At 46.9% G+C, this 12,100-nt stretch overlaps 1 protein-coding gene across 1 annotated transcript in view; it reads left to right on the forward strand.

Moving 5' to 3' along the window:
• Nucleotides 1–1,158: 1,158 nt before the first annotated feature.
• LOC144168948 (elongation factor G, mitochondrial-like) overlaps nucleotides 1,159–12,100 on the forward strand; it is a 57,046-nt gene continuing 46,104 nt past the window's right edge. The window contains exons 1-4 of the mRNA XM_077697945.1: nucleotides 1,159–1,391; nucleotides 3,520–3,543; nucleotides 8,162–8,284; nucleotides 11,135–11,341. Coding sequence (XP_077554071.1) covers nucleotides 1,308–1,391; nucleotides 3,520–3,543; nucleotides 8,162–8,284; nucleotides 11,135–11,341 — 438 coding nt within the window. The 5' untranslated portion in view covers nucleotides 1,159–1,307. The remainder of the gene's footprint in view (nucleotides 1,392–3,519; nucleotides 3,544–8,161; nucleotides 8,285–11,134; nucleotides 11,342–12,100) is intronic.

The raw sequence follows: 12,100 nt of genomic DNA on the forward strand, positions 1-12,100 counted from the left end.
TTTAACTGTATATCCTGAGGCTAGTCAAGAATTTAAATGTCATGAATTTTTGTTCCTGGAGGCAGAGGAAACTAAGTGCGGATGCCCCTTTGTCTAATGACAACGGTGGTTGAAGAGAGAGAGAGAGAACAACTTTATTTAGCCGCACAAAATTGCGGCGACTACGTGCCGGATGGGGCGGCCCCGGGCTGGTTAGCAAGGTCTCCCATCGCTCGTTAAAGGGTGTGGGAAGGGTGGTGGAGGGTTGGGTAAGGGGTGGGGGGATTGTCTCGGTGAAATCGCACTCTCCGATGACATGCCGGAGCGTGCCCAATTGCCCACAGAAGCTACACTCTTTCTCGAATATCTCGGGGTACATTCTGCTTTGGAGATAAGGGTGCGAAAAGGATCCTGCTTGTATTTGCCTAAAGATTGTTTGGTGCACTCTGCTGAGAGATTTATGCCGGTCAGGGTACCGCCTTCTGCCTTCCCTGCAGTGGCCGGTGATGTCCTTGTAAGTCGTTATGGCGTGCGGCTCGTGCTCGTCTGCCCGGTGTTCAAGTTCTCGGGCAAGCTGGTGGGCGAGTGCTCGTCTGCCCGGTGGTTGAAATGCTGGGCTTTCTTGTGAGGGATTCATTGTGAGACTTTTTCTTCCTCCATGATTGTGAGGGAGCCATCAGTGAGATCAAGGAGGCTTATTCGCAGACTGCTTAAATCGTGTCAGAGTGGCGCAATCGGATAGACTTTGACTTAATAACGCGAGGGACTCTCATTGGATTCCAACTATGGTAAGCGTTTTTTTCTTGAGGCGATTTATGTGCCTATTCTAGTACACTCGAATGTGCCTTTGCTTATCATCATCATCGTTTTGCGAAACCCATTGCGTGAAAGTTGGCTTTCCTGCAGCGCTTTTTGGTGACTGGACGATCACCATCAGTGACGTATAAAAAGCTTCGCTTTAAAATCGCAGAACACAAAATACATGGTAGGTTTGAGGGCCCGTTGCACAAAAACCCGGTGCAGAACAGGGAGTTCGTTTGAAAACAATGCATATTTTGTACTTTAACTGGCCTTGAAGTGCATTTTTGTGTGTCCCGCGTAGTTACTCCGTGGCGTAAGTTTCCATCGGTTTTAATTGCAAACCGTTATTATTTTCCCCTCCGCCAATCCGTTGCAAGCCACCGCTATCCGCAACCCTCCATGGCCGCCGCCATGTGGTTTCGTGCTGCTCGCAACTGTGCATTGCCTGGACGTTCGCGTTTGAGCAGCGTGGTTTGTTAATAGACGCGCAACGTGTACGAGTGAGGCAGGTAAAAGTTAGTCACAGTATGGGGATCTGGAGAGCTCACCGCGCCCTTCGGGGAACCTGGAGCATGCACAACGAGATCCTCAGGTGCATCCAGCAGAGTCGGGTAAGCCGCGCTCTGATGATTCTCTGCGGCAGCGATTACTTATGCCGCCACGCGACGGACTTTGCCCCGATTTGGATCGAATGAGCGAATAAAGTGTGGCTGTCGAGCACGTTATTGCACTTGGGGAAACAGGTTTCGCAATGACCTTGGTCCGTCCAAAGGCGGTAACGAATGAATGAATGAAGCGGACCGTGATCTCGAGAGAGCGTTGCCAAATATCCCCCAACACCGGCGACCCAATGTTAGCCCGCTCTAAAACTCGTGGTGCGAGCAGTCTGTCTTGATTTTTACTGAACTGATTTAACCACTACCGCTCACTGACTAGACAGGTTATTAACTGCTAATTACAGAACAGTAATTATGAGCCACATCAAGGAATAATCGTTCAGTGATTATTAGCAATGACCCTGGCTAGTTAGTGGGTGGTTTGACCCGCTGGCTAAAGGTGAATCGGGCTAGAGGAGATTTCACGGTGCTTGCGGGACCCCTGCCGGTCCCCTCTCATAAGAAGATGCTGAATTCTCGGATTAATCGTTTAATGCTGTTCTGAACTGCAGCATTGGATAGTCACTACCTGTTCTGTGTTGTGACTCTTGGCTTAAAGCTTCATATAGACAAGTGATGAAGATAGTATTGCGTTGCTGAAAAAGTTTCAGATGTGGTATTACATTGCTGTAGTCTCTTCTCATTTTAGTTAAAGAACATTCCGGCCGATTTTGAAATGGTTCATTGGTTTTAAGATTGGCCTGTCAGCCGAAGGAGTCTGCTTTGGCTTAAAAGGGGCCATGAAGACAAAATGCAAGTTTGGTTTCTTCGAAAGATTTCCTCGTTAGAATAACACTGACACCACTTTTAACGCAAACTTCCCTTAAATAAACTGTATAATGAGGAAAATAGGGAATAGGCATGCGACACCCTAGCTACTTTACCGCACTGAACTCATGACGCACTATTCATTGATTGTAGGATTTAATGCGCTGACGCAACGCAGGCGATGAGGCGTGGCATAGTGAAGGGCTCCAGATTGATTTTGACCACCAGGGGACCTTTAACGTGCGCCGAAATCTCGAACACACAAGCGTTTCTGCTTTTCGCCTCCATCAGAAAAGCGGCCGCCGCGGCCGGAAATCCAACCCGCGTCCTCATGCATGACGCACTAAGGGCGGCTGGTTGCGATTGGCCATGGCCAGCAAAATTCATCGCAGATTTCAACCGTGAATACAAGCTTGCAGAACGAGCTATTGGAACTTAAGTTTAGTGCCAATCCTTTTGATAGCAGTAAGAATGGTGGGGTGAACAATGGAAGTTATGAACGAACATGCAAACATATAAGCACCAGTGCGTACGGTGCGCACTATGCCAGCCAAAGCTGCACAGCCGTTGGGCGCATCGGGCTTGTCTGACACGGCCCTGGCCAGTTTGCATAAGTGACAATGCCACTTACGTGACTGTTTGTCAAGCACACCCAATTTTTCTATCATCAGTATCAACATTACTATCAACGGTAACAAAAGTAAGCCAGATACAAATCCAGTCAGAAACAGAGAAAGTGTGGGCAGGAGTCATTGAGTGGATCGTCCCACCATCTACGAAGGCAGGTAGTAAACAAGGCAACAACTTAGACGTGCCCCCTATTCAGCAGCCTTAGTCAACATACGAATGTTTGTTTTTGACACATTTCCTGAATACATCTTCCCAGATGCCATGGAATGCACGATTTAGCGGAAAAATTAAAAATTTTGCTTGAAATGCTCCATTTCTCAGTGAATAAGCATTGTTTGCTGCTGGACAAGCGTTGCGGCCACTATAAAACACTAAATCTTTCGAATAAAACAAACTAAAGCTTCGCATAAACAAGTGATGAAGGTAGTATTGCGTCGCTGAAAAGGTTTTAGATGTGGTATCATATTGCTGTAGTGTCTTCTCATTTCGACGGGTGTTGAAATTGTCCATTGAGCATTTAAAATTGGCCTCTCAGGCAAAGAATCCTGCTCTTTATCAGACTGCAAGGCTTCAGGTCCTTTTGACTGTCTTTTGAACATTAAACATGTTAATTTACTGGCTGTGCTAGATACTGGTGCATTTCGCTTTTGTAAGAAGGCTAATTTATGCGCTTTTTTTTGTGCAGGTTCTGGCAACCAACAGCCAAGCGGTAAGTGTCTAGCCTACAGAAGGCTCTTAGGGAAGAATTTCTGCTGCACCGGTTACAAGTCCACCTAACCTGCACATATTTGTGAACAGAAGTGAGCTACTGCAGTTGAACAATGTCGCAGAGGAAGTGGCTTTGAGCGTCACTAGCCTTATGGCTGCATTGGGGTATATTTTTCCCTTTCAAAGGTGCTCTTGCGACATGGACAGGGTAAGGGAAAAAACCTAGCATCCGTCCGAGGCTGGCTCAGAGATGCGCAAGTCATTACATGCCTGTTCTGTCAGGTGTTGGTGGAGGATGTAGCAGCATGCAAATGAGTGTAGATCTTGTTCCCGGTTTTCGTTTTCACTGTTCACTTCCCCCTAGCGTGTTGTTGTGCAATAATTTTGCCCAACGGCTGCTCATGTGTGCTCTCTCGAATACTTTCACGAAGTCTTGTCACGCGTTTAGGTTGGGAGAAGAGAGATAGCAAATCCCTTCAGTGGGTGCAGCGCACTCACTAATATAATGTGGTTGGTTAAAGGCCAACCGCACACAAATTTCACCTCGACCAAATTTATTCTTAATGCGTAGTAAGTACCACCAAATCAGCTGGGACATGAGTGGTAGCCCCGTGAAACGCCGCGTTAATCAGTCGGAAGCGTTTAAAAAAGCTCCGCCACAGACTCCGCTGCACCTGCTGGTGGATCGCGTAAACACCATGACGCGCCTGTGACGTTCCAGCCGATGGGGGCTTCTTCTTCTGGCCAGCCACGCAGCATGAGAACCGGTTGAGCTCTGTTGCGCTCGCTTCACCCATTTGCTGCCCCGTGCGGGCGTAGAGCTTGCACGCAGGCTGGCACCTGAGCTGCTGACCGCCCGGCCACTCGCTTGCTGCCTGCAACGTCACTTCAATGTCCGCACTCTTCTCAATTTCGGTTTCAAATCGCCCATTTGTGCTGACCGCTTGCGGCGTCCACACGCGTATTTCAGCCGTTGTATTTTGCATGTTGCTTTTTTTTTCCAGCACACTATATGGAAATAGTGCTTTTAAGAGGTTGAAATTTTGAGTGCAGTTGGCCTTTTAAATTAGAAGATTCTGCATGCATTAGCATGTAAGAAACAGTTTGTCAACAGTGTTGTTCCCTGTCAGTCTTGGCAGGTGTGCTGCTGACACGTGGCGGAGTGGGTTATAGCATAGAGGCATGTTGTGTACATTTTTTTAGCCCGTGATTGCATTTCTGCATTGTATTCCGAAAGCATTTGAATCGGCTGTTTGTGAGCCTCAATTACCAACCTGGTAGCTACTTTCGATAACTTGCACTGTGTTTTAGTGTTATCTAAGGGGCTTGGCACTCTATTCATTATTTTCTTTTTGCATCTCCTTGAAGTGACCTCCCGCTATGGTAGTGCTAAGATACTTTTGCAGTTTGTGATGTTTATTGATGCAGCTAGGGCTTAATGAATGAGACGCACACACGTGACCATTGGAGACGAGAAGTGACAGGTCTCCAGGAAGTGGTCGGGAGACGTTTATGTGGAAGTGGGAAGGCCTGTGACGAGCACAACAACGAAAGAAATAGACGAGACGAAGCACTCCGTGCTAAAATATTAAACTAGTGAGCACACTCGCAATTTACATCAATTCACGAAATGAGAAATGTGTGAGGGAAGAAAAAAAAGGAATGAAGGAATGGGCTCACAGTGTTGCCTGGTAGAGATTTTATGTCAGGCGTAGACTCCGTAGAGAGGAAGTTCTTCACCAGGTGATGTTGTAGACTGATATTGGCAAATTGAGTAACAGATCTCTACGCTGTACAGGAAAGGGCTGAGCTAAGGCGCAGCAATTTTTTTTTTCCCAAGTGCACCCCGTGCTCCAGCCGTCTTGGTTGGTTGGTTGGTTGGACCCTTGAATCATGGCGCATACCCACACGGGGGATTAACCAAGAAGATGCCTGTAACGATTACCCTGTGACCCGGTTTATTTTGGAGAGAAAAAAAGAAGAAAGTAGGAGGAAAAGATTGAGACAAAAAAAAAAAAGAAATCTTGGGATATAGCAGAATAGTCAGGAAAAAAACCACGAATGAAAAATAGCTGTCTAGCAGGGCAGCCGGCCCGTCGCTACAGCAAAGGAGTGGAAGGGGAGCACGTCTCTGTGGCAAACTGCTAGGATGGAAGCACCCAGGGAAATAGGTGGAAGGTAATGGGAGATTAAGCCATTAAACGTGTGTTCAAGGTGTATGCGTTGCATCGAAGAAGAACTGCGGCAGTTTGAAAGAAAGTGTTCTATAGTTTTCGGGGCCTTGTAGAAAGGAAATTGAGGAGATAAAGCCTGACCAGCTTTGTGTAGATGAAAATTTAAAATTGGTAGTGATTGCCACCTCGCATTTACGAGATTTGCAGAATTTAGGCTTCCATAAGTGAGAGAGGTGAATACAGTCGGAGCATGAACGAAGGGTATCCTGCCGATTAATTTGTAAAACTTAAAGGCGCCTGAACCTCACCCCCGTGCTCCAGCCGTCTTGCTTCTTCTTCTTCTACTTTTCCATTAGCGAGCCAACATCCTTCATTCCTTCTACTCTTACACGCACTCTTTTTCTGGTGGCGCATACCCATCTGTGGGTGATTGGCCTTGTTTCATTTTTGTTGCTTTCTTCTTCTACTGCTTTGGTACTTGAACATTTCCTGTTATCGCATTTCAAGGTGTTGCCTCGGTCGTGGGCATGCATCCAGAGGATGTGATGTAAAGAACGGGGCCACATGCCCCATTCTGGGATATTGGTCTTGGTGTCCCCCATTTTTTGGGGAACGATGTTTGGCTCCACTTTGGCTGCAATGAACCACGTGAACCACGAACTACCTGCACTAAAATCTGCACTAAGTAGGCAATGTGGCACGACACCCACAATGGGACTGGCGCAAGAGAGTCAACCGGCTCTGGGCCACAATTTACATTTGCAGGGCATTTGTACTGTCAATCTGGATGATTAAGTGTGCTTTGATGTCCGATGTAAGAAGACATAATATCCCGCTTGCCACTTTGTCTTGCCGAGTTATGTTTGGGTGCAACTAATGAACACTTTAATCAGAAAACAACTGGATTAGTATTGGTGAATTATGGTGCCGGGAATAGAACTACAGTAGCCGACTGATTTTTCGGCCCTGGAGGGGAACGATAAATAGTCCGAATAAAAGAGCAGACCGAAAAATTTGAAATTCGCAAAAACTAGTGAGTGATAACTTTATTAAGATGAGCTTCAGGCATTGATGGTTGGTCCGGGAAACTTCATTTCATTTAAATAAAACTGAAGAAGTCGCGAATAGTTCAAGACAAACCTGATGATAATGTTGCTTATGAGTCAGCATCACCTGGTTCCTAAAAGAAGTGGTGTGTAAAAAAAAAAAAAACTGGCCACATGTGACTCGTTTCCAGCTTGCGAGATTGCTTCCGCCACGGGCTACATGCAAAATTATGGCGCCTCCAAGATCAATGTTGGTTACCCTTCCGGGAGTCAAGCCAATCCCCATCCAATTCGAAGCTAGCCAGGTGGCTTAGGATTCGAGATGATGTTGTCGTGGAGTCGCACCGTGGCTCTGTCATGGAAAATTTTGTCCGGAAAATCAAACTTTTGGCTTTATTTTGTCCGAAATATCCGTTGTTCATATACATTACTTCCACGGGTTCACTGGCAGTTCCTCGGGTCAGAATTAATCCGGAGCCCTCCACTGGAGCACCCCTCACAGCACGGTGTAGCTTCAGTGTTTTAAACACTTCAATCAATCAATCAATCAATCAATCAATCAATCAATCAATCAATCAATCAATCAATCAATCAATCAATCAATCAATCAATCAATCAATCAATCAATCAATCAATCAATCAATCAATCCAATCAATCAATCAATCAATCAATCAGCCAATCAATTACAGTCAATCAATTACCCACTGTAAGCCCTTTTTCCACATCATGCAGATTATTCAATCAACACAGCTCCCACACTACAATCAATCAGTCAATCAATCAGCCAATCAATTACCCACTGTAAGACCTCTTTCCATATCACGCAGATTATTCAATTAACTCAGCTTCACCAGAATCTGTGGCACCACATACTCTTTCAATTAATCTGCTCTCCCACGTGCTATCCGGTTGTGGAACGATCTCCCTGATAATATTGCATCGCTGACTAACCCAGAAACATTCCGCAATCACCTGCACAACCATTTTTCCATGTAAAAACCATCAAACAGGAATGCTATCGTTTTGTTCTGTGAGCACCATGATGTTTTCCTTTTTCTTTCTTTTCTTTTTTTTTTGCGGTTTCGGCTACCCCACTAGGTGTTATTATTGCTTGTATTTATTTTCTTGCCACTCTTGCTTGCCGTTATGTTCTTTTTCTCTTTTTTCACTGACTTGTTGCTGTATTATATACGTAGTTTTTGTATAACTTGCCTTAATATTTTTTGATTGTCTGCTCTTCTTGCCCCCCCCCCTTACCCAACGCCCTGCTGGGCCTGTAAGGTACTTTGAAGACATAAATAAATGAATAAATCAGTCAATCAATCAATCAAGTGCCATCTTGGCATCAGTGCTGTCCAGAATTGTCACGAATAAGCTCTCACCGCAAACTCTTTGCAGGCGCAGCACAAGGATGTGGAGCATATCCGCAACATCGGTATCTCGGCGCACATTGACTCGGGGAAGACCACGCTCACCGAGCGGCTCCTCTTCTACACGGGGCGCATCGACCAGATGCACGAGGCAAGTGTCTCCAGTTCGGTCCTGGCAGTCGTGGCTGCGTGGTTCAGAACTCGCGGAGAAGGCACTAGAGCACTGCACGGGCCTGATTTTAAGGCCCGAGCCCGGCCCGAGCCCGCTTTGTGAAGCCCGAGCCCGACCCGGGCCCGTAACTCCGAGGCCGGGCCCGGGCTTGGGCATTTATAAGCGAGCCTAGCCCGGGCCCGGCCCGAGCCCATCGTCTCAAGCCCGGACCCGGCCCGGGCCCGTCGTCTCAATCCCAGGCCCGGCCCGGGCTCGTCGTCTCAAGCCCACGCCCAGCCTGGGCACGGTCTTTTTTTTTTTTCCTAAGGAGGGCCCGCATGTGTGTGACCAGGCCTGGTCTTAGACGTTGAAGAAAATTAGTTTATTATATTTGGTCGAGTGTCTTCGTAGCGGGAAATCAGACGGAGCATCTAGTCTATACAAGCACGCCCTGAATTGTAACGCAAAAAAAGGGTTTAAAAGTACACGTAGTTTAGCTCACACCGTCTGCAGTTCACGCCACATGGGCGCAATAATTACTCGTATTCTTACACGAGAGACACCATCACCTTTGATGACCAGACTCTTGGCAACTTCATGTGGTTGTTTCGGTCACAAGTTGGTATTAATGAAATTTCTTGCTCTCCATTTGAATCCACGAGTATGTGCGTGCGTTGAAGTATTTTCCCTGGAGTGGTTGTTAAGCGGTGGCGCTTCTCTAGCACGCGAGTTTGATTTCCAGCCACGGCAGCCGCATTTAGATTGGTTCGACATCTAAAACACACGTACATAGACAAAGGTGCACAGCTCCAGGGTGGCTTAATTAATTCCTTCCCCTCTAGGGCATTCTTTGTAACCGTATCTTTGATATGTTATACACCAAAATATAAAATCTTGAGGCAGTACATAAAATGTCAATAAAGTTACAGTATAGTGACTGTCAGCCCTAGCAAAACACGTTTTTAAAACAATGTGTACAACTAACACCAAGAAGCGCGTAAAAGTATACTCAGAATATTCAATTTTATGCTCTTTTCTACACTTCACGTCGGAACTATTAACGGCTGGGCCTATGAATTAAAGCCTGAGCCCGGCCCGGGCCCGTGGCGTCGAGCCCGAGCCCGGCCCGGGCCCGTGGCACTGAGTCCGGACCCGGCCCAGGCCCGCCGATAATCGACTTCGGGCGGCCCGGCCCGCGGGCCGGGTTGGGCCCGGGCTTTCAGGCCGGCCCGGGCCCGTGCAGTGCTCTAGAAGGCACTGTGTGTGTGTGTGTGCGAACGGGTGACCAGAAGAGTGCAAGGCCTAACTCCTTTTCAAAAGGCGTTTGCTTTTTCGGAGGTGTCCGCTTTGATAGCTGCTGTGCAGGCCTGCACTGCTGCTTCTCTCTCATTATTGCTCGGAATACCGTATTTTGCGCATATAACCCGCCCCTCCATATAATCCGCACCCCCACTTTCAGCCCGCCGGAAAAGAAAAAAATATCCTCGCGTATGGCCCGCACATTTGCTACAGGAAAAGCGGCACCAAAGCTACTGCTCAAGCAACACATCGCATAATACGTAGACAGGCAAAGCGTATATTTAGCAAGTAGAATACACTGACTGCAAGGCGAAAGTCACAATTCACTAATAAACATCAGTCATTAGAGTGCGCTTGTCCTTGTTTTTTCTTCCTTGTCCTATGTTTTGCGCAATCGCTGACATGAAAGACTTAGTCAGTGTTACTGCATAGGGGCTTCACAGCACAATGCACATTACCGTGAAGCTGCACTAAAGGAAAAGCCCTGCGTATTATTCGCACCTCTACTTTGCCACTGAAATTTTCACATTTTTGGTGCGGTTTATACACCCAAAAATACGGTACATGCTTTTGAAGTGCACACAACTCAGAATTTCGTCCCAGATAAGCGCGTTCTTTGCCCTTGCTACTATTTATAGGTTCAGCCGGTTCATGGGTTAAAGGGACGGACAACTGATTTTTGTAGTGTACATGTTCTTTAGCTCATATGAAAGCCAGCGTTTTATATAGCCCGTTAACCACAAGCAATTTATAAACAAATTGGTGGAAATAATTTTAATTTGGCAGCAAACTCTGAAATCGGAAGGGTGGCGGTTCGTAGTGTCGAAGCTTGACACTACAATATGTGTCCCGGTCACGTGACCTGCAAACCTAGCAGCTACTGTAACTGCTGAAATGTTTATTTAGTTATTGAAACCTTTTTAACACAAGTATTTGTATAATTTTCAATTGTATATGTATTTTTAAACATTATTTTGAAAATTTTTAAGACACGCCGCCCGCCGTCACTGGGTTGCTCTCAGTGTGGCTAACTGAGCCTCCATGCCCAGAATCGACGGCCGCGTTCAGTAAACAGACCCAGTGAAGGAGCTTTGACGATTCTGCCTCAGTCAGGGGAGTTTCTTCTGCCGAAATATTCGATTTCAGTTTCCAATTACGCCAACGGCAGCTTAAAAAAAAAATAAAAAGGTCGCGCCTGGGGAGAATCGAATTTCTGACCTCCAGAACGTGAAGCCAGATTCTACCCATCGTCTGTCCCAACAGATGGCTCATTGAGATCAGTAGTCGAACAGGGGATGTGCAGATTTTTGTTAGTTATGCTACGTACTGTGATTTATATTCCTGCCGAGACGTGGTGATTATTATGCCTGCCGCAAGAAAGAGGCGGACGATGCATCGAGCCTCTGCTGCCCCACTAAATTCTTTCTTCTGCTCCACAATTTTGCATTGTATGATTAATTATAATGGAAAAAGAACTCTTCTTGACCAATCCCGCTAAGTGGGGATGTGCCATTTTTTGGGCCAACACCACTACCACCATTCCGTACCCAGGTGAAGGGCAAGGACCAGGTGGGTGCGGTGATGGACTCGATGGAGCTGGAGCGGCAGCGGGGCATCACGATCCAGTCGGCGGCCACCCAGGTCTACTGGGGCCCCACGGCCATCAACATCATCGACACGCCCGGCCACGTCGACTTCACCATCGAGGTGGAGCGTGCTCTGCGCGTGCTCGACGGCGCCGTCCTCGTCCTTTGCGCGGTGGGTGCTTGTGCTGCTTATCTTGCCGATTGGCCGGTGGCCGGGAACTAGTTTGTGCTTGGTCCTTCTGCTTAGAGCATTGTCACTATGATGGAGTACTAAATGGAGGACATTTGAGTACTAAATAGCAAGCCAAACTTGTGCACCAAAATGAGCAAAAAAAAAAGAGGAGAGGGCAGGAAAGAAGTCAAATGAATCAAAGTTCATAGCCCGCATTCAATGAACTGAATGCTACTGAGTTTGAAAAGTATGGATTTCCTCTTGAAAAACGTGCAGTTACATCGAGGACATGTTTGATCTGGCCAGAATAAGCTTGGCGTGTGGCGAGCATGTAATATGTTCTTCTCTTACACCTGGGCACAGCCTGCAGCTAGCAAGATCAAGGGAACGCTCTCTCATAGCCATCCATGCTAGGTGCCGGCAACAACACTTAAAGGGACAGCACTCTTTGAGCAATGCAAATAAATGTGCACGATGTTTAGATTACACTGCCAGGAATACCTGGGCCACGCACTTATTATACATGCGCTTGAAGTGGTAAGCTCGCAAATCTCCGTGAGAAGCGCGAGAAAACCAACCGTGCTCTCTTCAGTTTTCCTCATTATGCACTTCTTTAAAGTGGTGGCTGTCCTACTGGCCTGTGCTGGTCAGCGTCAATGTTTATTTCTCACTCTTCTGGTGATGATCCCCCATTATTGGTGCTGTGCATTGACCTTTTCTATGCCTGAATGTGTACATATAGTTTTGGTGTTTTTTTTT

This window comes from Haemaphysalis longicornis, unplaced genomic scaffold, assembly GCF_048455015.1.
Source record: "Haemaphysalis longicornis isolate Haplotype H1 unplaced genomic scaffold, Haemaphysalis longicornis Haplotype H1 scaffold_2, whole genome shotgun sequence".
NCBI lineage: Eukaryota > Metazoa > Arthropoda > Arachnida > Ixodida > Ixodidae > Haemaphysalis > Haemaphysalis longicornis.